At 36.9% G+C, this 25734-nt stretch overlaps 1 protein-coding gene across 2 annotated transcripts; it reads left to right on the top strand.

The window, feature by feature from the left end:
- Nucleotides 1-424: 424 nt before the first annotated feature.
- LOC122423222 (C-type lectin domain family 2 member B-like) lies at nt 425-23994 on the top strand. 2 transcript variants are annotated; one of them, XM_043439993.1, is made up of 7 exons: nt 425-549; nt 751-821; nt 6540-6662; nt 15555-15718; nt 19142-19245; nt 21019-21160; nt 22378-23994. In XM_043439993.1, exons 2-6 carry the CDS (start codon nt 767-769, stop codon nt 21125-21127), a joined length of 555 nt encoding a protein of 184 aa, XP_043295928.1. In that variant the 5' UTR covers nt 425-549; nt 751-766; the 3' UTR covers nt 21128-21160; nt 22378-23994. The 2 variants fall into 2 exon arrangements, with proteins under 2 accessions (XP_043295928.1, XP_043295929.1); XM_043439994.1 differs by lacking the exon at nt 425-549 and adding an exon at nt 6412-6465 and having other exon boundaries at nt 602-821.
- The last annotated feature ends 1740 nt before the right edge of the window (nt 23995-25734 follow it).

Below are 25734 nucleotides of genomic sequence, written 5' to 3'. Positions count from 1 at the left end.
CTGGCAAAGAATAAAGCTCTTTTCTGTTTCTCCAAAACGTTGTCTCTAATTTTTTGGACATCAGTATACAGAGAGTCAAGACTTTTGTCATCAATTACATTAGCATAATAACATTATCATCATGAATATTCATGTAGCTTTCTGAGTACTTTTTAGACTTTCTTTTTCTCTTTTTCTGTGTGTGAGTGCGCACGCATGTGAATATGCACACGCAAGCTTGTGCAAGCTTCTGCTCAGGATGTTTCTGTTTAAAACAAAATGCTTTTTATTTCGGATTCAGTAACCACTTCAAAGCATAGCTCTCTTCTCTTTAATTTCATCATCTTTGAGATGGCCTTTCTTAACGCTTGATAATGAAACCATAACGTCCTAAAGCGTGCCCTTTAATGAATTAAAGGAGTCGTGCGTCACTAGTTATGTGTCACTTTCGTGAGAATTTAAGTGCCACATGAAGGTTTTTGCTTTATGGGTCAGATGATGATCCTTTGTTGAGCAAAGAAGAATATATGTTTTTCTCTTCACTATTTAGCATAACTTCCCTCCTTTCCGGTAATTGTTTTGTGTTTGTTTCCCAGGAAGCAAACTATATAGCTAATAGTATGACTCAATCTTCATCACATGATTACTTTCCTTTTGAGAGATCGACTTAAATAAGCTGTCTTTTACTTCAGAGTAGCTTAACTCTAGTTTGGAGTTGTGTTGTAAAAACTTTTTCTTTTTTTTTTTCACATTAAAATTAAAACTTTGAAGAGAGAAGTCATCAAGTATGCAGTCAGCTCACAAGGATGCGAGCAAACAAGAAGCTAATGAAAAGAAGCGAGGTAAGAACATTTTCAGTTGTTCAGAATGAAAGCTCTTTACTGAAATTATGAATCATAACTTCATAACAAAAGTTTTGAAAGTCCTGAGTAGGGTTTTGCAGTTTTTTTCCATCAAGGCAAAAAAAAGAAAAAAAAAACCACTTTTTTTCTGTTAAACTAAAATTGATAATTGATTATTTTGTCCTTGTAATTCAGATTCACTTTATCTTAATTGATAATGGAGGAAGATTATCCATACTGTAAAATTGTTCAAGATAGGTTCCATTTTTACTAAATATTCAATCAAATCTGTACTTCAAGAGAGGTTAAATATGAACCATAGCCATTCAATGTCTAGAATACATATGTGATATGAAATAATTGGCAAATATTTGTAATATTTTAAAAGATTGTTTATGGGCCATGAGTAGAGTCAAGATAAACTACTCTTTAGAGGTACTTAATAGCAGAGTGATTATCTCCCTCTTCTATTCTTATCTAAGCAATTGTTGGTACCCTAATATTCTTGAGATGTCTCTGGCAATTTTTAAATGGAGAAGGAAAGAAAATGTACTAAAAAAAAAACCAACAACACAAAACTTAGAAAACAATTTGGTGACATTGGATGTTTTAAATAGAAAGTTCAGAGTAGGTAAGAGCCAAATTCTAAATCTATTAGTAACAGGACAATCTTTCAAAGTTTTTTGAACAGGGGTCCTTAAATAGGTAGAAACAGAGTTGAGGAAAAGAAGCTAAAGTGCATTAAAGAAAGCAATCTGTGATTTAGTGATGATGGTAAGTTTTAAATTTTTCCATTTAGCTTTGTTTTAGTCTACCAGTGTTATGGGCTTCCCAGAGGGTGCAGGGGTAAAGAATCTTCCTGTCAGTGCAGGAGATGCGAGGGACTTGGTTTCGATTTCTGGGTCAGGCAGATCCCGCGGAGGAGGAGATGGGAACCCTCCTCAATATTTTTGCCTGGAAAATTCCACAAGTCTAGAGGGCTACAGTCCAGGAGCTCACAAAGAGTCAGACACAACTGAACACGAACACATGTACACCAGCATTATGCAACAGTCAAAAATATTGTTGCAGTTCATATTAGCATGTATAAATGCTTTATTCCTCATTTTTTTTCACAATTTAATAATTCTAAGGTTAGATCAAAGAAGGTTAGGGGCAATGGGATCAAATATTAGATAATGTGAAAATATCTAAAACAAAGTTTTAAGAGTGTTTTCTACCCACTCATAAAACCAGTGTTAGTTTTTGCTTTATATATCAATAAACAGTGTAAATTTATATATTTTATGTATAAATTTATATGTATCACATAAATATATAAATTAAATTTTATGTAGTATATATAATATCTACATCACATGTATGTATTTTGACATTTTAAACACCATTGAAGTAGTAATAACTTAGTGTGTCCTGTAATTCATTTCTAAGCTCTTAATATTTTTAAAAATTTTATTTTCTCTTATTCTTTCTGCATATTGGTATTTTGTGATTTTTTTCTATAGCTGTGAGCTCAGAAAAAGGGGATTGTATTTGGTTTTAAATTCACTGGTCACCCTGGATCTTTTCTCTTCTCTCCTTGGAGGAGATCAGAGTTAGAAACAGAGAAATTAGTTGTCAGTGAAGCTTCTCTATGGGAAAAATGATTGGAACATTTAGCTATTTATATTATAACAGGGATAAATGTAGAAATATTTTAGTTACATTGTTAATTAAATAGATTTTTATTAAGCTGCCCTGGGATTTTTTTTTTTTTTTTTAATATTCCTTCATTGTACACACTGGGCTTCTCCAGTGGCTCAGTGATAAAGAATCTGCCTGCAATGCAGGAGACTCAGATGTGAGTTCGACACTGGGTCAGAAAGATTACCCTGTGAGGGGAGGATGAAGCTCCAGTCGCTGGAAGCTTCGCTCCCTGCCCTAAGTGCACACCCCCACCCCTCCCTGCCCCCAGGGCAGCAGGCAGCTTTGGGCCTGTGAGGCTTCTTGTCCAGGAAGGAGGCCAGGGAGGTGGGGTGAGGTGGCCATGCCCCGCTCTCTCCAGGCAAGAGCTGGTCTGGGCGCCCCCGGGGGCCAGGGGTGGAGGGAGCCCCAGTCTCCTGTCGGCAGTTGGAGACTGTGGCCCCGCGAAGCTAGCCCTCCTGTCTCTGGCTCCCTGGTCTGCACGGTGACCTGCGACTCTGCCCTTGTGTGGTGATGGCTTTCGTCCGCGGGGACTGCCTGCGTGTATGGGACGTCTTGTGGGGGGCACCCTTTGAGAAGGAGACCCCGCTCTGGGTTCAGGCCTCCCCCTTTGCGTCGCCCAGACAAATCCCCACTTGGGGTGTGCTTTCGGTCTCTCTGTGTGTTTACTGTACTGCATTGGCTGATACGTTACTAAGTACTTGCTTCCATTTAATGGAGGATATCTTTCTATAGTTGGCTTTTTTTTAACAACAATTTTGTGGTCGTGATATTGTAATGTTGGCTTCAGAGATAAATTGGATAAATGTATAAATTGGATAAATGTTCTCCCTGGTCTATTTTTAAGAAAGAATTTGAGTGCTGTTTGTATTATTTCACACTTAAATGTGGATAAAATTCTTCAGTGAAAAAAAAAAAAAAAAGAAAGAAAGATTACCCTGAAGGAGGGCATGGCAACCCACTCCAGTATGCTTGTCTGGAGAATCCCCAGGGACAGAGGAGCCTGCGGGCTACAGTCCATGGGATCGCAAAGAGCCAGACACGACTGAAGTAATTGAGCATACATTCATTGTACACACTATGAGCAACTTCTTTGAAATTCATCTTTCAATACTAACTTCATACTGAGAGACCAACACTTTCTGTTGCTTTTGTCTTTTGGATATTTGTGTAAGTTGCAGGTATTAAGGATTGAGTAAAAGAGTAGAAACAAGGAATTTTAAAGATGAAAACTAATTATACTGAGTGTGCAAAACTAGATTTTAAGGCTTAGGGAGTAGGCAGATAAAATAGGGAATAATTGTGTAGCAGATTTAAGTATGTACCTGCATATTCAGAAGTGAAATAAATTTCCAATTCTTTAAGGCTTTAAATCAAACTAAACATCACTCCAAGTTCCTACTTCATTGAGCTGACAGTATATTTAATCTTGGTGGTTGTGATATTGAATTGAGTGGGGCATTCCCTACAGGGTTATATGAACTTTCCCAGATTTTGTAAGACACTGAACTTGAGGGTGAGAGTTTTCAGTTATCTCTTTTCAGTGATTACTTAGAAGAAGGTATTTGTTATTGCTGTTCTTTAGTCAAGAAGTGGTGTCTGACTCTTGGGGGATTTTCCACGTAAGAATACTGGAGTGGGTTGTTATTTAATATTTCCTTCTCCAGGCGATCTTCCCCACCCAGGGATCAAACCTGAGTCTCTTGCATCAGCAGGTGGATTCTTTACCTCTGAGCCATCAGGGGGGTATTTATATCAACATTCATAACCCCTTTGGTTCTAGTTCTGCTGCCTCTGTGCCAATGTAATGAAAGCCACTCTGTTTGCCACACTCATGACTTGCATCTTTGTTGAGACTGGTTTTTCTGCAGGTAGGATATCTCCATATGTTCCACAAAGTTGAATGATCTAGTATTTTGCCAACTTTGAGATAGAAATGATTTATATCACTAGTACCCAGAGCATTTCTCATATTAACAGGATATCCACCATCTCTTGTGGCTTATAAGTATTTCCTCTTTTTAAAGCTCTTTATGATTCTCAAAATACCCCCTTTAATAAACTAGGATTTTCTTTTTTTTTTTTTTTTAACTGGGAGTCACTAATTTCAACAATCATTCTGGAGAAAAGGATGGCAAAATAGCTGAAGACCTCCTTGAAACAATGAATAGGAAAATGATTTTAAAATAATTCTGCTTAATAGAGCAATAAGTAACCTTCAACTCCTACTCATATGGTAATGAAAATATGGAAATACGGGAACACTAACACAGGAAGGTTAATAAAAGTTTTGACTATCCCTTCTCCAGCAGATCTTCCCCACCTGCTGGAGAGAGGATAGGCTACCCACTCCAATATTCTTGGGCTTCTCTTATGGCTCAGCTGGTAAAGAATCTGCCTGCAATGTGGGAGACCTAGGTTCAAAAGATCCCCTGGAGAAGGGAAAGGCTACCCACACCAGTATTCTGGCCTGGAGAATTCCATGGACTATATAAAGAGTTGGACATGACTGAACAACTTCCATTTTCTTTTATTTAATTCCTGTTATAACCCAGACCTGAAAACATAGTACATAATATATCCTTTAATTTAAAAAAAGAGAGATGTTAATGGTCGAGGTCTCTTAAGGTCTGTGTTCTGAAGTCCCAGAGTGTCACTTCTACCACACTCTATTGGTCAAAGGGAGACACAAGACCAATTCATATTTAAGTGTTGGGAAATGCAGTATGTACCTTGTGGTAGGAGAAATGGCATGATTGTGCACCAAAGGGGCATTGGACAGAGAGAGGCATGATTCTTTGGGGCCATTTTTAACAATTTGTTACAGGTAGGAAGAACAACAAAGTGTTAACTGAAAATATGAGAATATAAAACAGTGGGCAAATGATGATCGTACTCGTTTAAAATTACCAGTATTTGGGAGGGAGGTTATATATGTAATAATGGATTAAAAAGATCTATGTGTGGAGGGATATTAACACGAACGATAACACCGGCTATTTCTAAGGAGGGTAAATTTAGATTTATTTTAAATTTAATTTCTTAGAAGGATTTCCCTGGCAGTTCAGTGGTTTAGACTCCAGGCTCCCAAGGCAGGGGGTTCAGATTCAATCCCTGGCCAAGGAACTAAGATTCCAAGTGCCGCATGGTACAGTAAAAAAAAAAAAAAAAAAAAATTCATGATTAAAAATAATTATTTCTTTTATATATCCACTAAGGAAAAAATTTATCCAACAAAAAAAGCAACTAGTTCTTCACTAAGTAAAAAAGACAGGGAGAATCAATTTTATCAATAATTTTATTATCTATCTTAAAGTATCTGCTATAATTTTTTACATTTCATGAAATTTTACATTAAGGACAAATATTTTATAATCACATGAAATAATAAAAAGTTTCATTTCAAGAAACTTGCATACCAATTCTATTTTTTTCCTAAATGACCACTAACAAAAGAAAAACAATTCCTCATAGAAATTTGTTCTGTTCTACTGAATTTGTAGATTGGGAAACACAGAACTAGAAAAAAAAAGTGACTCATCCAAGTTCCCTTGTTGGTGGTGAAAATCTCAATTCTAAATTTTTTGATTGATTATTCTGTGGCCTTTCAAGTATACTAGACTGTCTACCCTTTAAAATTAAACTTTTTATTAGTTATAAAGTAGATTTTCTTAGAAATATTCAAGAAATGTTAGGATGTGCTAATATTTCACCATAGAAGGGTGTTGAAGGTCTGGGGGTGGCTTCAGGCTTGAGGAAATTTGACTAGAAAAGTCATATATTTGATCCCTTGGGCTGTGGCAGTAAAGTTCATAGTAACATCTGGATTTGATAAAAGTTTCTCATGAGGAATTTCAGCAAAAAGGATAAATCATGTTTCTTTTTTTCTTTTCCACATGACAAACAGAGGAAGTATATTTTGTGTCATCTCCTTGAGAAATAGCGTAAAGAAGTTTGTCAGGTATGGTTTTGAATCCAAATTAGGTCTTTCTTTTACCTGTTTCTTAATCTAAGTGGTGTTTTGTTTTGTTTCAGATGTTAAAGACAAGCAGTACAAGTTTCAGATGTTAAAGACAAGCAGTAAAGGACTTATTTTTGCATTAGCAATATCTGTAGTTATTAATATTGTTTTAATAGGTATTGCTATACATTTTTCAGGTGAGTAAATTACATCCTGTTATTTCTTAAATTATACTTTGTTTTCAGAGCTTCCTACTGTATGATACTTTTCCTTTCTGCCTCAGTCATAATCTTTTCTCATTATTCTCACTCCCTTCCCATTTTCCATGATATATATCAGTTCAGTTCAGTTCAGTTCAGTTGCTCAGTCATGTCTGACTCTTTGCGACCCCATGAATCGCAGCACACCAGGCCTCCCTGTCCATCACCAACTCCCGGAGTTTACGCAAACCCATGTCCATCGAGTCAGTGATGCCATCTAACCATCTCATCCTCTGTTGTCCCCTTCTCCTCCTGCCCCCAATCCCTCCCAGCATCAGGGTCTTTGTCAATGAGTCAACTCTTCTCATGAGGTGGCCAAAGTACTGGAGTTTCAGCTTCAGCTTCAGTTCTTCCAATGAACACCCAGGAATGATCTCCTTTAGGATGGACTGGTTGGATCTCCTTGCAGTCCAAGAGACTCTCAAGAATCTTCTCCAACACCATAGTTCAAAAGCAGCAATTTCTCGGTGCTCAGCTTTCTTCAGAGTCCAACTCTGACACCTATATATGACCGCTGGAAAAACCATAGCCTTGACCAGATGGACCTTTGTTGGCAAAGTAATGTCTCTGCTTTTTAATATACTATCTAGGTTGGTCATAACTCTCCTTCCAAGGAGTAAGCGTCTTTTAATTTCATGCCTGCAATCGCCATCTGCAGTGATTTTGGAGCCCAAAATAATAAAGTCTGACACTGTTTCCACTGTCTCCACATCTGTTTCCCATGAAGTGATGGGACCAGATGCCATAGTTTTCTGAATGTTAAGCTTTAAGCCAATTTTTTCACTCTCTTCTTTTATTTTCATCAAGAGGCTTTTTAGTTCCTCTTCACTCTCTGCCATAAGGATGGTGTCATCTGCATATCTGAGGTTATTGATATTTCTCCTGTCAATCTTGATTGCAGCTTGTGCTTCTTCCAGCCCAGCATTTCTCATGATGTACTCTGCATATAAGTTAAATAAGCATGGTGACAATATACAGCCTTGAGGTATTACTTTTCCTACTTGGAACCAGTCTGTTGTTCCACGTCCAGTTCGAACTGTTGCTTCCTGACCTGCATACAGAACTCTCAAGAGTCAGGTCAGGTGGTCTGGTATTCCCAGCTGTTTCAGAATTTTCTGCGGGGAGCCGGCCTGACTGCTCAGGCCCCTTCTCGGCCCTGAGAGAGTTCAAGAGGCCCCTCTCTGTCCTGCCACCCTTGATTTGTTAAAGTGCAAATTGGCCTTTCTCACCTCCCTCAAGGAAATCGCTGCAGCCACCATTTGCCCATTTTCCTGACTCTGATAAGATTATCAGGCTCCTGTGAATGGCTTATGTCTAGGTAGTCTTTACCTGATTGTAAGACGCTGGTGCCATGCTCTGCTGGAGTTAAGATAAAACTCCTGAGCTAAAACTAGTGTCTGCAGTTCTGCACGTATGCAAGTCTTTGATCTAAAATTCGGTGAATCCTGTTAGTATATATATGTATGTTACCCCTCAATAAAGTCATCGGAATCAGTCACAAGCTGACTCCGTCCCTCTCAACCCCATCTTTCCTAGTCTTTTATTTCCCAGGTGCTCTGGTGATTGCGTCTTCGACCTGTTCATCTAGCCGGCAGGCCCGGCAATTTTCCACAGTTTATTGTGATCCACACAGTCGAAGGCTTTGGTGTAGTCAATAAAGAAGAAATAGATGTTTTTCTGGAACTCTCTTTCTTGCTTTTTCGATGATCCAGCAGATGTTGGCAATTTGATCTCTCATTCCTCTGCCTTTTCTAAAACCAGCTTGAACATCTGGAAGTTCACGGTTCATGTATGACTGAAGCCTGGCTTGGAGAATTTTGACCATTACTTTACTAGCATGTGAGATGAGTGCAACTGTGCAGTAGGTTGAGCATTCTTTGGGATTGCCTTTCTTAGGGATTGGAATGAAAACTGACCTTTTCCAGTCCTGTGGCCACTGCTGAGTTTCCCAAATTTGCCGGCATATTGAGTGCAGCACCTTCACAGCATCATCTTTCAGGATTTGAAATAGCTCAACTGGAATTCCATCACATCCAGTAGCTTTGTTTGTAGTGATGCTTTCTAAGTAATGTGATGCTTTGTTCGTAGTGATGCTTTCTAAGTAATGTGATGCTTTGTTCGTAGTGATGCTTTCTAAGTAATGTGATGCTTTGTTTGTAGTGATGCTTTCTAAGTAATACTTCAGTAACTCTGAAGAAGCTGAAGTTGAATGGTTCTATAAAGACCTACAAGACCTTTTAGAACTAACACCCAAAAAAGATGTCCTTTTCATTATACGGGACTGGAATGAAAAGTAGGAAGTCAAGAAACACCTGGAGTAACAGGCAAATTTGGCCTTGGAACGCACTGGTCATAGCAAACACCCTCTTCCAACAACATAAGAGAAGACTCTACACATGGACATCACCAGATGGTCAACACTGAAATCAGACTGATTATATTCTTGGCAGCCAAAGATGGAGAAGCTCTATACAGTCAGCAAAAACAAGACCGGGAGCTGACTGTGGCTCAGATCATAAACTCCTTATTGCCAAATTCACACTTAAACTGAAGAAAGTAGGAAAAACCACTATACCATTCAGGTATGACCTAAATGAAATCCCTTATGACTATACAGTGGAAGTGAGAAATAGATTTAAGGGGCTAGAGCTGATAGACAGAGTGCCTGATAAACTATGGAAGGAGGTTCGTGACATTATACAGGAGACAAGGATCAAGACCATCCCCATGGAAAAGAAATGCAAAAAGGCAAAATAGTTGTCTGAGAAGGCCTTGCAAATAGCTGTGAAAAGAAGAGAAATGAAAAGCAGAGAGAAAAGGAAAGATATAAGCATCTGAATGCAGAGTTCCAAAGAATAGCAAGGAGAGATAAGAAGGCCTTCCTCAGGGATCAATGCAAAGAAATAGAGGAAAACAACAGAATGGGAAAGACTAGAGATCTCTTCAAGAAAATTAGAGATATCAAGGGAACATTTCACGCAAAGATGGGTTCGATAAAGGACAGAAATGGTATGGACCTAACAGAAGCAGAAGATATTAAGAAGAGGCGGCAATAATACACACAAGAACTGTACAAAAAAGATCTTCACAACCCAGATAATCCCAGTGGTGTGATCACTCACCTAGAGCCAGACATCTTGGAATGTGAAGTCAAGTGGGCCTTAGAAAGCATCACCATGATATATATAGTGGGTATCAATGAATGAATGCTTATGAATTATACAATCTACATTAAGGCATAGGGAGATGTAAAGATGATTATGACAAAATCTTCCACCCTGATAGTCTGAGCGGCTGAGCTGAACTGATACATAGGTCAGTTTTTGTAGATAATACCACAGATAGTAGATAGGCCAACCAAAAGATTATGCAAATGTCTGTTGCTCAAAAATTTTGTCAATGATTTGTTGTCAGCTTTACCCAATTTAGTCATTCTTTCTTTCTTTTTTAAATTTTATTCATTTATTTGTTGGCTGTGCTGGGTCTTCGTTGTTGCATGTAGGTTTTCTCTAGTTGCAGTGTGGGAGCTTCTCATTGTGGCTTCTCTTGTGGCAAAGCATGGGCTCAGTAGCTGTGGTACACAGGTTTAGCTTCCTCGAGGCATATGGAATCTTCCTGGGTCAGGGATCAAACCCATGTTCCCTGCATCGGCAGGTGGATTCTTAACCATTGGATGACCAGGGAAGTCCCATTTTAGCCATTCTGATGAGTGTGTGTTGGTACATTTGTTGGTACCTATTGCAACTTTAATTGACATTCTCTTGATGACAAATACTGTTAAGGTCCTTTTCACATTTTGTTGCTCAGTCACTTAGTCGTGTCCAACTCTTTGCAACCCCGTGAACTGCAGCATGCCAGGCTTCCCTGTCCTTTATCATCTCCCAGAGCTTGCTCAAATTCATGTCCATTGAGTCGGTGATGCCATCCAACCATCTTCATCCTCTGTCATCCCCATCTCCTCCTGCCTTCAATCTTTCCCTGCATCAGGGTCATTTCCAATGAGTCAGCTCTTCGCATCAGGTGGCCAAAGTATTGGCGCTTCAGCCACAGCATCAGTCCCTGCAATGAATACTCAGGATTGTTTTCCTTTAGGAAATTCTTTTCACAGTTACTGCTTTTCACATTTACTACTCATTTAACTGCAATATTTTGTGAACGAATATCCTTACCTTGTACCTGATTCTAGAGGGAAAACCTCCAATTTTTCACTATTAAATAAGAAATTAGCTGTAGGGTTTTTTTGTTTGTTTGTTTGGTAAATAGTCTATCAGGTTGGCATAGCTCCCCTCTATTCCTAGTTTACTGAGAATTTTTGCTGTGAATGAGTGTTAAATTTTTCAGATGCTCATATTGATATGATCATGTGATTTTTCTTTTTTAGCCTGTTGATAAGATGGATTATATTAATGGATTTTCAAATGTTGAATCATCCTTGCAGACCTGGGATAAATCCTACTTTTTCATAGTGTATAATTCTCTTTGTACACTGTTAGATTTGTCTTACCAATATTTTGATAAGGATTTTTGGACCTATGCCCATGAGAGATATTGGTCTGTAGTTTTCTCTCTTTTTTTTTTTGAATGTCTTTGGTTTTGTGGTTAAGATAATGCTGGCCTCAGGTAATGAGTTAAGATGCATTCCCTTTGATTTTATACTTTAAAAGAGGTTGTAAACAATTGCTGTTTTCTTCCTCAGTTGTTTGGCAGTGAACACATCTGAGCCTGTTGCTTTGTGTTTTAGGACATTACTGATTATTAATCAATGTCTTTAATAGATATGAGCCTATTTACATTGTTTATTTCTTCTTTTGTGAGTTTTGGAAGATTGCATCTTTAAGGAATTGGTCCATTTTATTTAAGTCATTAAGCTTGTGGGCATTAACTTGTTCATAGTATTCTTTTATTATCTTTTGTGGCATGTGTAGTGATGTTGTCTCTTCTATTCTGATATGATTAATTTATCTCTCCTTTATTTTCTAAGTTAACTTGGCTAGAGGCTTAGTGATTTTATTGTTCTTTGCAAAGAAAGGGCTTTTTGCTCTTGTTGACTTTCTCTATTAATTTTCTGTTTTCAGTTTAATTGTTTTTTGCTCTGTGATTCTTATTATTTCTGCTCTGTTTTTCTTGGGTTTAATTTTCACTTCTTTTCTTAGTTTCCTAAGGAAGGAATGTAGATTGCTGATTTTAAAACTTTCTTGTTTTCTAATGTATGAATTCAGTGCTATTTATTTTTTTCTAAGGTCTGCTTTTACTTCTTCCCATCAATTTTGATGAGTTGTGTTTTCATGTTTGTTTAATTCAAATTGCTTTTAAAATTCTTTGTATTTCCTTTTTGACCCAGGTGCTATTTAATAGTGTATTCTTTCATCTCTACATATTTTGGGGATTTCCAATTATCTTTCTGTTATTTATTTCTATTTTAATTCCACTGTGATCAGAAAACATAATTAATTTTTCTTTAGATTTTGTTAATGTTAATAGCTATGTTAACTATTAATTTTAATATTTCATCTTCATTTTCATTTGTATGTTTATGTAAGCATTCAGATTACCTGCAAATAATAGTGGTTTTATTTATTCTATTGAAATCTTTATATCTTTTTATATATTTATATTGCCTCATTTCACTGGCTAATAGTTCCAGTAAAATATTGAGAACTAGTGAGAACTTGCATCTTTATCTCATTCTTAATATACATAAGAAAGTTTTAAATATTTCTCTACTAAGAATGATTATTTATGACTATTCTTAATCAAATAAATATTATTTGATTATTCTTAATTAAATAATTCCTAGATAGCCAAAGAATTTTATTCTAAAAGGACATAAAATGTTATCAAGTACTATTGAGAAATGCTTAGTTTGTCTCTTCTTTCTGTTAATGTGTTGAATTACACAAAGTTTTACAAAATGTTAAAATAAACCTTCCTATCTGGAGTAAACTCAATTTGATCATAAAATATTAACCTTTGTAACATTCTTGAATTAACCTGGCTAATATTTTGTTTACGATAATATGTGCATATGCTCATACAAGGCCGAACTATAATTTCCCATTTGATAACAGTGTTGTCAGCAATACTGAAATTATGTGAAAGTGTTAGGTGCTCAATGGTGTCAGATTCTTCCCAACCTCATGGACTGTAGCCCACCAGGCTACTCTGTCCATGGGCTTCTCCAGGCCAGAATACTGGAGTGGGTTGCCATTCCCTTCTCCAGGGGATCTTCCCAACACAGAGGTCAAACCCAGGTCTCCCACACTGCAGGCAGATTCTTTACCATCTGAGCCACCAAGATTATGCTAGCCTGTAAAACTGAGCTGTAAAAGATTCCTTCCTATTTTGTTTTCTGAAAAAGATTGGGTAACATAGCTATGTCTTACCTAAATGATTAGATGTGTTCACATTTAAAGCCACCTGGACTGGGAGATTTCTTTGTGTGGAATTTTTTTCATTAAAAGTTTAATTTCTTCACTACACAGAGTATTTATTCACATTTACCTTTTCTTTCTCAGTTTGTTGTGTTGTCCAGAAATTTCTCTTTTATTCCTACTATTGCTAATTTGTCTGCTTCCCTTTAAAAAGGTGTTTTTCTTTTTTCAGCTAATGTTCTATCTATTCTAGATTATTCAAAATGCCAACAATGAGTTTCTTGACTTTTTTGCTTTAATATTAGTTTCTATTCAATTGCTTTCTGGTCTTATTTTTTTAATGGAGTCTTTCTACTTTTTACATTTAATTTATCACTCTAATTGTTCGAGATAGCTAATTTAAAAAACATAAATTTAAACCAATAAATTTTCCTCTAAGATTAAAGGAAATGTACTGTGTGTTTCAATGGTTAGGATGCCATGCTTTCATTGCTGAGAGTCCGGGTTCTGTCCCTTGTTGGGGAACTAAGCTCCCACAAGCCACATGGCATGGCCAAAACTAAAAGAGAAAGACCCACAAGCTTAGTTGTATCCATAATTTTTAATATGATATATATAACATATATAAAAAGATATGTAATTACCTTTCATTTAAAACACATTTTATTTCCCAAGATTTCTTTTTTTTTTCCCCTTTTTGATTCATGAATTATTTAGCATTGTGCTTCTTAATTTACAGCCTTTGGTGATTTTTTTAAAAAAATTTTTATTGGAATATGGCTCAATTTTACTACAGTCAAGTGGCACACTGTTAATGTTTTCAACCTTTTAAAATCTGTTGTTAAAACTTTATTGTCCCACATTTTAGTAAATGTTTTGCATGCTTTTTTGAGAATGTATATTCTGTAGTTGCTGCTTTTAGCTCTGGGTGTATGTCAACTCAATTTTGTTACTTATGGTGTTCAAATGTTATTATTCTTAGACATTTAGACATGGGCTTCCATGATAGCTCAGTTGGTTAAGAATCTGCCTGCGAGGCAAGAGACCCCAGTTCAATTCCTGGATCAGGAAGATCTGCTGGGGAAGGGATAGGCTATCCACTGCAGAATTCTTGGTCTTCCCTTGTGGCTCAGCAGGTTAAAAATCCGCCCGCAAGGCAGGAGACCTGGGTTGGATCCGTGGGTTGGGAAGATCCCTTGGAAAAGGGAATGGCTACCCATTCCAGTATTCTGGCCTAGAAAAATCCATGGCCTGTATAGTCCATGGGGTCGCAAAGAGTCACATACAACTGAGGGACTTTCACTTTCACTTAGACATTTGGACCATTGCTTTATCAGTATTTAAGAGAAGGGTGCTAAAATGTTTACCATCTACAGGTACATGTATGGTATGAGGTGCTTAGGAGTGATAATTTAACTAGTAGTTTTACCTCTATGCACCATAGATCACCAGCATCCCATTTACAACTGGTGACTGGGTCAATGCCTTTAATGCAGATCACATTGGAAAACCAATAGCATATCTCATCCTTAAGATTCTGTTCCCTTAGAACCACTTTTGATACCAAAAACTGATTCAGTCTGGGAGCGTTCAGAAAAGTAGATGGCACAAATATTACAAGAATACAACTTTATTTTATTTTATTTCTACCATTTCTATATATTTCAAAATGATCACCACAATACAACTAGTTACTATAGAAAAGATTTTAATATAAGAACTATGCATGACACAATTGGAAGGAATTGTGAAGAGATGATATGGAAGGCTAAAGAGGAAATAGTCACTAATGATTTTGGCTTAAAGCACTAGTATGTTTGGAGAAACCCAGGTGCGGAAAGTCTAGAAACATCTAACTGCAGCAACTACAAAAGGAAACTCATGAAAAGGCTTGTGAACTTCCTATGCACAATGCCTCCAACAATAATGAATTCTGCTTCATTTTCATCTTCTAAGTTTCATTATGAGTTCTTTCAGTTGATTAACCTGGAACCACACAATGATGGTGGTATCTAGTTACAACTGGAAACCGAGTGCATGTCTTGTTAGTTATATAGTGTTTTATTATTTTTATTGCTTTCTTAGAGGTTAAAATCTATCCTAGATTTATAACAGTCTAAAATAAATCAGTTTTTTAGTACCACCTGATTTTGTTATATTTTATTATACTGGAAATGACAAAAGTGACTTAACATGTGCGAAATCACATTGACTGCTCTAGGAAGGCCTATGAATCAGTGAGTTTGGAGTTGAAAGCAATGTGAGTGTCCTCTCACATTCTGAACTGTTCTCATTTAACCTAACATGAAGTCGATTTTCAACCGGCTATGGGATAGACACGCAATTCTGGCCATAAGCATCATCTTTTTTGTCATAATCCCGTCCTTCTTCAATGATCTCAAAACACAGTGACATTATTTCATCTGATTCTTAAAATATGTATTTATCTCTGCTCTAGTTAAAGAAGATAAGAGTGCTCGGTATTTCTGCTCAGATAATTGGATTGGTTTCCAAGATAAATGCTACTATTTTTCTGAAGAAGAACAAGATTGGAATTCAAGTAGATACGACTGTTTGTCTCAAAACGCTAACCTAGTTTTGATTACCACTACAAAAGAAAAAGTAAGTAATTTAATATGCATTCCTTATCAATTGCATTAAGTAGAGATACTGGAAGTATTCAAATTCCATTATGGTCTTTAAAGCATTTCAAACATGCCTGTTTATATATGCAAAATGTCGAAGAAGTTTAGAACATGCCACAGGAGATACAATTGAAAAAGCTAGTGATATTTTGTTTGGATAGTTTAAGACTCTGATCAAGTTGTAGACTTGATAGCTAGCTTTTCCATTTTAAGGAATAGGAATAGACGAGCTTTACACTATTTGGAAAACTTTTAAAACCCTTGAAGAAGAAGGATGGAATTCTCCATTTCACTTCCTTGGAGGAAATTTCCTCTGGCTAATCAATCTTGCTTTCCTGTCTTTCTCTGAGATCTCATGGCAGCCTGTCAGAGTGCTCACTATCAACAATGCAATAGATGTAATTGAAAGTTTCCCTCTAGGCTGAAGTTATGAGTTTCCAGTGGCCAGATCGCCACCATATTTTATCTGAAATTGTATCCATTGCTGTAGCATATAGGCAGGTACAAATTAAAAGGTTAATGAATCTTTGTTCAAAAAACACTGATGGAAAAATGCAATAAATAAAGAGAATCTCCAAGAGCTTTAACAAGCATGAGACCCTGTACCTCTGCACTTATGAAATCTGTTCTTTCCCTGGGTGACTTACGTGACAAGTATATTTTTTACTTTTGCTCCGTTTCTTTAAAAGTAAAGGGTCAATTTAAAAGGTAATTAACTGCATTAAAATGTGTGTGTGTTCTTCCCAGATGACTCAGTGGTAAAGAATCTGCCTGCCAATGCAGGAGATGAAGGAGAGGGGATTTCCATCTCTGAGTCAGAACAATCCCCTGGAGAAGGAAATGGCAACCCACTTCAGTATTCTTGCCTGGGGCATTCCACGGATGGAGGAGCCTGGCGGGCTGCAGTCCATGGTGCTGCAAAGAGTAGGACACGATTGAGCGATTAAAGCAGTAATACAAGATTGTTTAAATGTACGGCAGCATAGTTGTCAACATTGTTAAAAGAACTGTGTATTACTTTCAAGGTAAACAATGTATAGTTATGCAATCTGCCTGACTGGTTCAAATTTAGATACAAACAGCTGCTGCTGCTGCTGCTAAGTCACCTCAGTCCTGTCGGACTCTGTGCGACCCCGTAGATGGCAGCCCACTAGGCTCCCCCGTCCCTGGGATTCTCCAGGCAAGAACACTGGAGTAGATTGCCATTTCCTTCTCCAATGCATGAAAGTGAAAAGTGAAAGTGAAGTCGCTCAGTCGTGTCCAACTCTTAGCGACCCCATGGACTGCAGCATACTAGGCTCCTCCATCCATGGGATTTTCCAGGTAAGAGGACTGGAGTGGGCTGCCGTCGCCTTCTCCGAGATACAAACTAGGCTGGGGCAATTTATAGATCAGTGTAGGGAAACTAAACCATTTTGGAAGCAAGAAAAGACAGAGAAACCTGAATAATATGTGAAAAACTAGATATGTTAAGAGTAGGCATACCAAGTCAAAAGGTAAGATGCAGGCTTAATTTAATACAAAGAGCTTCTGGAGCAAATGGTTTCACTGGTGAATTTAACAAGACTCTTAATATAAACATTCTGAGAAATCCTTAAACAGCCCTTACAATTCTTTTTGGGAAAAAAGGCTAACAAAGCAGGAGGATGGAAAAAAAAATAAATAACAAGTGACAAACAGAATGAAGGTGTTATTGCATATGGTATCTGTGAAGAAGTAATGAAAGAAACTATAAAAGAATTTTAAAAGGCTATTTTAAAATGGTTTAATTAAAATATTACAAATGTTTATTTAAATTGCAAAGTATTTTCTTAGTTAAAATGAGATGAAGCTTGCTTCATGAAAATTTCACCCTATTTATTTGCACCTATTTAGAATTACCTTGTCTTTTTTCTTTTGCCTCTTTTTTTTCATTTATTTTTATTAGTTGGAGGCTAACTACTTTACAATATTGTAGTGGTTTTTACCATACCTTGTCTTTTTAACAAGCAGCTCCATGAGTTATTCTTTATTAAGCAAATAATGTTCAATATTTTTCATAGGACATTTCCCTGTACCTTGTCACTTCCCAGTTCCCTATCATCAAAAACCCAGCTCCACATCTTCCTCCACTTTTTCCAGCTATTCAGTGCAATATATCCTGTTGATTTACAATACATACATCCTGTCTTGCTTGTTTGTTTTTTTTTGGTTTTTTTGCCTTAAAACAAGCTTTTTTCCTAAGCCTAGAACATGAATTGTCCTTTTCTCCCTGGATTCTGTATTTGTCATGGAATATTTTACTCTTTCCAGATACGCCTCTTACAGTACATCCTATGTGACAGTCTCCCATAAAGACTGGGATGCTTCTTCTATAAACTAAAATTTCACTCTGTATTTATTATACTCATAGTCTTCTCATTTAGTAGAATGTTTTGTAACTCGAAGTTTGCATGGATTTGCTCACTCTACAGGAAACCCTGTGAATCCAGGGACACTGTTTTCTTAATAGATTCCTATGGAAACCCATAGCTTGTCTCAGCGAATTGGATTTTTTTTTCAAATAAATTCATGAAATGCTATAGAAGATGGTATATTAAAATGCCAAGGTTATTGGCATCACTGTTACCAGGTAGGAACAGACCACAATGTTGTTATCTGTCATAACTCCTTTGTATTTATATAAAACTGAAATGTGGAGTGATACAAAGTCAAGTTTATGGTTTTGCAACTATTTTGGGGCAGGTAGACTCAGTGACTTTCTGTGTAGAACATAATTTTATGGCACGAAAGTCTCTAAGGTAGGAAAAATTTCAACATCAAATGAATAAGGAGAAATATCAGAAAAAATAAAAATTTCCCCCCAAATGATGTCTTTAGAAAAGTAAATAGTTGGTAAAAAAAAAAAAATTGAAATTTGGGAATTAGGTTCTAAAGGAACTGGATACATGAAAGATGTGTGTGTATGGGTGTGCAAACGTGATAATTGGAAGAAATATTGAAGTAAAATGTTGCATTAAATTCAATATACTAGTATTTACTGGGAAGTGAAAAAAACATTATAATACATATCTGATGATTAGGAAGTCTGTGTAAGAACTCAGTTGAAAAGTCTAGCTTTCTAGGAGTTCACAGACTAAAATCTCGGAGGAATAGAGTTTCATACTGAATATGAATCAATTTGGAATCAAACGTGTCTTAAAGAAAATTTCTCTGACAAATTTCTCTCTTTGTTTCATAAATGAGAAAATTGAGGGTCAGAAGGTAAAATACTTTTTCACAATCACATAGCTATTTTCCAGTGAAACTAGAATTTGAAGCTTTGTCACCTTTCTTCTCACAACCTGCAAAGCAAGAAGAACACAATAAGTTGTAATGACAACTGACAAGTAAAATTATGAATTTTATTTTGTCTCTAAAGCATTTTCTTAAGCGATTCAAGTGCACTTCTGATCACTGGATTTGGCGAGACATGACAGAAAATCTAACGGGACAATGGGTGGATGAAAACATATTTAGCAAAGGGTGAGTGTCTTTTTTCTGGGATTATTTAAGTTTAGATAGTACAGCTTTCTGGGCTTCTCTGATAGCTCAGCTGGTAAAGAATTCACATGCAATGCAGGTGACCCAGGTTCAATTCCTGGGTTGGAAAGTTCTCCTAGAGAAGGGATAAGTTACCCACTCCAGCGTTCTTGGGCTTCCCTGGTGGTTCAGTTGGTAAAGAATTCGCCTGCAATGCAGGAGACCTGGGTTTGATCCCTGGGTTGGGAAGATTCCCTGGAGGAAGGCATGGCAACCCACTCCAGTATTCTTGCCTGGAGAATTCCCATGGACAGAGGAGCCTAGTGGGCTACAATCCATGGGGTTGCAGAGTCGGACGCAACTGAGTGACTAAGCACACACACAGTGCAGCCTTCTAGAACCTGTACATTAGTGTATTTCTGTACAGTCCTTGATTGGTCTGCATGTTGGAAAAGTGGAGGAAGGATTAGTGTATCATGTATTGACTGGTTTCAAGGGTCAACCAGAGAGGTTGGAAATCAAGATATGAGAAAAACAAATATTGTATGTTAACACATATGTATGGAATCTAGACAAATGGTCCTGATGAATTTATTTGCAGGGCAGGAAGAGAGACACAGATGTAGACAGTGGACTTATGGACATAGCAGTGGAAGGAAAGGGTGGGACAAATTGAGAGAGTTGTATTACACTTTACCCTCTGAGCCACAGCGGGCCTATATTTACACTACCATGTGTAAAATAGATAGCTAGTGGGAAGTTGCTATATAACAGAGAGCTTAGCTCAGTCCTCTGTGATGACCTAGATGGATGGAATAGGAGGTGGGAGGGTGGCTAAAGAGGGAGGGAATATATGTATACATATAGTTGATTCATGATGTTGTAAAGCAAAAAATAACACAACATTGAAAAGCAATTATATTTCAATTTAAAAATGAAAAAAAAGCTATAAGGGAAAAGACCTCTTAGTTGGTTGCTTTGAAAGTAAAGACCTGAGATTCACATACACAATAAAAGTAGACTTTTTCATGATTTTACCCTATTTTCTCTAATCTTATATCTGTTTCACAAACTTCACGCTATCTGTTTGCTGACAAGTTTCACAGTTCAAGGTAAATTTGTTTATTTTAACCTGCTTTTATTTGCACTGATAGTTGCAATTTAACCTGGGCTTCATACCTTCTATTTTACAACATGGAGAATTGGACCTAAAAAGTTGAGTTCACTGCATATATGACCCAGTATAAACACCCCAAATTGTGACTGCCACACACTTAGGAATTTAGTTTATGCTAGAATTTCTCAATAGCAGGAAAAATTGACATTTTGGACCACATCATTCTTTCCTGTGTGGAGGGAGCACTTTCTTGTGCACAATAGGATGTTGGCAACATCTCTGACCTCTACTCATGAGACAGTAGCAATTCTCCCTGCTCCGCTCCACTTGAGGCAACCAAAAATGTCTTCAGATATTCCCAAGTGTCCTTTGCAAGGACTGGTGGAAGGCAAACTCACCCCAGGGTTAAGAACCATTGGTTCCTACAAATTGACGGCTCTACCTATAATGTGTAACTTAGTTTAACAAATACAGATTCTTGGGAGGGAGACTCCTTTGTTCCAATTTGGTACAGACATCTTAACCCTAGCAAGAAAGGACTGTGTAACAGCATACTTTTTCAGAGCTCTAGACAGATAATATTTTTTCAAAAGGTGTCACTGACCAAGAGAGAAGTCACAGGACTCCCTAATGCATACTGTTTGATTCCTTTATTGTAGGATTAATATGACAGGGAATGAAATATGTTTTTACCTTAATGAAGATGGTGTTGCAGCAGCTAGATGCTACACGGAGAGGAAATGGATTTGCAGGAAAAAAGTGCCCTAAATCAGTTTCCGACAGTGGACTTGACATCCAGGAGTAAGATGGCTTTAATACTTACCAAGTTTTTCCCTTTCCCTTTGTTGAAATCTCAACATTTCACTGCTTTAGTATTATAGCCTGATGACACAGCTGGATGATTGTGAAAGTAATTTTCTTATTAGTTTTCTACTTTTTAAATGGTCTGGATCTTTGCTTATCTATATCAATTTTAGAAGAATCATGCATTTTACACAATCTTTAGGTTAATTTAGGTTGTATTTATATATTATTTTCTTATTCATTTACAATGTGTTTCTTGTATTGATTTTTGTCTTACATAACATAATTTTTCTAAACAGTTACTGCATAGTATTTATTATATGTGTCTATTATATGTATCTATTGCTTTTGCAATTATATACTTTTATTATCTTTTAAAATAGTTGTTTTTATTAGCAAGGTAACTCTTTTGGATACTCTTGTTCTGTTCAACATACTTTCTGACAATTCATAATTTTCTAATAATTTGTGGATTCATTTAAATACTGGAAAACATAACATCTACTAGTAACAATTTTATTTTTCCTATATTGTAAAAATTAATTATTTTTAATATATAGTTAAATATATATAATATATATTATATAATTATATATTATATAATATATAATTATATTATATATAATATATAGTTAAAATGGGTGGAATTTCCAGCACAATATTGATGGTAAAAATTGTTCCACATTTTAAAGAAAATGCTTCTGATATGTTAACATTAGTCATGTTGTATCTAGTTTTTTATAGCCTTTTCTTAAAAGTTAGCTTGATTCTTTTCTATTTCTGTTTGTTAAGAGATTTTTTTTTTGTGGGAAGAGACTTCATTTTCTTGTATGCTTTTGTTTGCTGCATCTGTTTCAATCTTGTCATGGTTTCTATTCCTATTCTTTTAATGTAGTGAATGCCATTTTAAATTTTCTATTGTTAAGAGACTTCTTTACATTCCTAGATAAAATTCAATTTGCTCATGATGTGATATCCTATTTAATTTAGATATATTTATTTTGAAATTTATTTTTTAACACTCTTGAGTGTGATTACCCTAAAATTTTCCTTAGGAAAGCATGGATTATAGTTTGAATAATTTAGTGATGACATGGTTGAAAATGTGCTGCTTTACAATTATGCTATAAAATTGTGAATGATAAATTTCATTTGTCTTGAAAATTCATTCCTGCTCACATTTTCTGCATATATTTTCTTTTTTTTTTTTTCAGATATGCACTCGTGATCTTCACTGAAGAGCAGTAGCAGCCTTTGAGAGAGCTGCTGGAAGAGTACTCATGGACACCATGACATAATGATGTCACCAACGTTGAAGACTGGTGCTAGAGAGCTGCAGCCTCTAGAAGATTTATATTGTTTCAGTGAAATAAAAATCTCATTTTCTCCTGATAGGAGAAATAAAATTTAAAAAGACACATTTGACAATAACAAAGTCTGATGTTATCCCTGGCTCTCAACAGGAAAGGGGCTTCCCAGATGGCTCAGTGGAAAAAGAATCCACCTGCCAATCCAAGAGTTGCAGGGGACATGGGTTCAAACCCTGGGTCGGGAAGATCCTCTGGAGAAGGAATGGCAACCCACTCCCGTATTCTTGACTGGAGAATCCCCTGGAGAGAGGAACTTGGTGTGCTCCAGTCCACAGGGCTGCAGAGAGTCGGACACAACTGAGGGAGTAAGCACACGTGCCCTGAACAGGAAGAGGTAGCATCTGAGTACTGTAAACAATCTGAATGCACCCTCACTGGATGACCCAGTGTGTAACCAATTCCCTTTCCCCACTATTCTGAAGATTTTTTGCTAAATAATCATGCTCTTCATGGGCTTATGAGTTTTATGATGCACTTAAGCAAGGTGTTTGTTTGAAGAAAGACCCTACCACACATGTTTGCCCTGGATCTCACACCCAGGCAGAGTCCTTTACAAGCCCAAATATCCAGTAATCAATAATTACACAGGGTCTTTGCAGTTGAGGGTAACTTAATTTATGTAATATCTATGAATATTTACGCAATCTATCCCATGGGATAGAATTAATTTTTGTAAACTTCTGAAAGTGAAAGTGAAGTCCCTCAGTTGTGTCTGACTCTTTGTGACCCCATGGACTGTAGCCTACCAGGCTCCCTGGTCCATGGGATTTTCAAGGAAAGGATACTGGAGTGGGTTGCCATTTCCTTCTCCAGGGGATCTTCCCAACCCAGGGATCAAATCCGGGTCTCCCACATTGTAGGCAGACACTTTACTGTCTGAGTTATGTATATTGTGTGTAGACTCAAGAAATTTCCTCTTCCTATATCTTACGAGGTTGAACTATGAGCCTAAAATGTTGTGTTGACATTCTATTGCTCAGGACCTCAGACTGTGACCTTATTGGAATTTAGGGCTGGGGTGAGTGTAATAGTGAAGACATCATTACTATAGGCCTCAAGCTCTTTAGCACCAGTGGTGTTATAAGAAGAGGAAATTTGGAGTCAGACAAAACTCTTAACAAAGGGAAGACAATATGAAAACAAAGGGAAAAGACAGCCAGGTGACTGAAGTGATATACCTATAAGTCAAAGAGTCCTAGGTATGGCCAGCCATTATGAGAAGCAGGAAGAGGCAAAAAAGGACTGTCTCCTAGAGCAGTCTGAGAAAGCATGACCCAGAGGACATATTGATGTTGGGCCTTCCAGGCAGTAGCACTGTGAGACAGTCAATTCCTGGTGTTTTAAATCATGCAGTGCGTGGCACTTTGTTATGGCAGCAGTAGCATTAATACATTGTATTTCTGAAACTGTACAAACCCCTGTGTCTTTGTTTTTAAAGTAAAAGACTGACTCAAGAATCAAGGATTGATTCATTTTTTGTCAGTTGTTTCATGAAGGCTGTCTTTCCACATTGCTTATAGTTTCCTTTGTTGTGCCAAAGCTTTTAAGTTTAATTAGGACCCATTTGTCTATTTTTTGTTTTTATTTCCATTACTCTGGGAGGTGGGTCATAGAGGATCTTGCTGTGATTTATGTTGAAGAATGTTCTACCCATGTTTTCCTCTAAGAGTTTTATAGCTTTTAGTCTTACATTTAGGTCTTTCATCCATTTTGAGTTTATTTTTGTGTATGGTGTTAGAAAGTGTTCTAGTTTCATTCTTTTGCATGTAGTTGACCAATTTTCCCAGCATCCCTCATTGAAGAGAGAAATGTGAAGATGTAGAAACAAAGACTAGCTACTGGGCTGGGGAACTGGTAACAATTTAGGTTATAATTCAACCACATGGCAGAATCACTGAACTCCTATTTCTCTGAAATATATAAAGGCATGGCACACATTGCTAAGATATTTTTACAAGAAGCAGACCCCCTCCAAAAGAAAACTGCGAATCATGAGAGCATAGACTCTAGACTGGTTGAAACCGGAAAATTGATGATGCTTGAAACTTCACCTTGATGCCAACCAGTCCAAGAATTGTCCATGAGTTGGTCACACATTGCTCCTTGAACACTATAACACTCCTCACTATCCCACTCCAGGGTGGGTCACACAGTCTTGAGTGCATTAGTCCTCTGTGGCCCCCTTTGCCTGGCAGCACAATAAAAGTTACTTTTTCCTACTTCAACCAAAACCTGTCTCTATGTTTCTATTCGGCACCAGAGAACACAGGCAGAGTTTCAGCAACATTATCAACATCAGCTTCTTTTCATTTCTATGTTTCATCTTTTTCAGATACAAGCATAACCTAGAATGTCCACTGCTTCTTTCAGGAAATGTATTTTAAGGAAAATGCATTCTCTCATCATTTCAGTCCAGTCAAATCTAGTTTTGTCTATCACTCGACAAAAGTGAATAAAAGCAGCCCTCTCCACGTCACTTCTACCTTTATTGCTATATCCAATGAACTTGCTTCAGTAAATAACTCCCATGTCCTCTTAAGCACCATTTCCTTTTCTTTCTTACTAAAGAATAGTAGATTTACAAAATTAACTTCAAATGTACAATATAGCAGTTCAAAATTATTATACTGTGTATGTATAGTTATAGATGCAAAGAACAAATATGTGTTTGCCAGGAAGGAGTGGGGGGAACAGATGGAAAGAAATAGGTGAGGAAGAGTGGGAAACCGAAACCTCCAGCTACAAAATAAATGAGTTAAAAGCATGAAACATACAGTGCAGGGAATATAGTCAGTAACTGTGTAATATATTTCAAGCTGACATGCCGTAACTGGTCTTATCATGGTGATTAGTTTGAAATCCTTTGTCTTGCAATTAAAGTACTATTCATGAAATAACTTCATTGTCTTTTGAAACATTCATACAAAGCCCAGTCTTCTGTGTGTGTGTGGCAAGGGGCCTTCTGACTAAAAATGTGTGGTTCACTGTGTGAATATTTCACTACCAAATTAGCTTAGCTTGATATTTTCAGTTACTCAGGAAGTTCCAACCTCAAACGGTTGACTGTAGTCTTAGTTCTCTAACAAAAGCTGGAGGTAAAATGCATGATTTAAATATGGTAGAGAAAGATGTTTTCCAACTGTGTGGATTGCAAAACGAGGTAAGAATTTGGGCTGTAGGGAATGAGGGTGGGATTGAGGT

This window comes from Cervus canadensis, chromosome 21 (assembly GCF_019320065.1).
Source record: "Cervus canadensis isolate Bull #8, Minnesota chromosome 21, ASM1932006v1, whole genome shotgun sequence".
Taxonomy (NCBI): domain Eukaryota; kingdom Metazoa; phylum Chordata; class Mammalia; order Artiodactyla; family Cervidae; genus Cervus; species Cervus canadensis.
Note: the sequence above shows the minus strand (reverse complement) of the source record. Positions and strands in the feature narration are given on the sequence as shown.

Bases quoted from the DNA above. Each gene is read 5' to 3' on its own strand.
- LOC122423222 (XM_043439993.1), top strand. From the start codon at position 767: ATGCAGTCAGCTCACAAGGATGCGAGCAAACAAGAAGCTAATGAAAAG. The intron at 822-6,539 runs GTAAGAACATTT...GTTTTGTTTCAG, and splicing joins AGCTAATGAAAAGAAGCGAG to ATGTTAAAGACAAGCAGTAC. The intron at 6,663-15,554 runs GTGAGTAAATTA...TCTCTGCTCTAG, and splicing joins TATTGCTATACATTTTTCAG to TTAAAGAAGATAAGAGTGCT.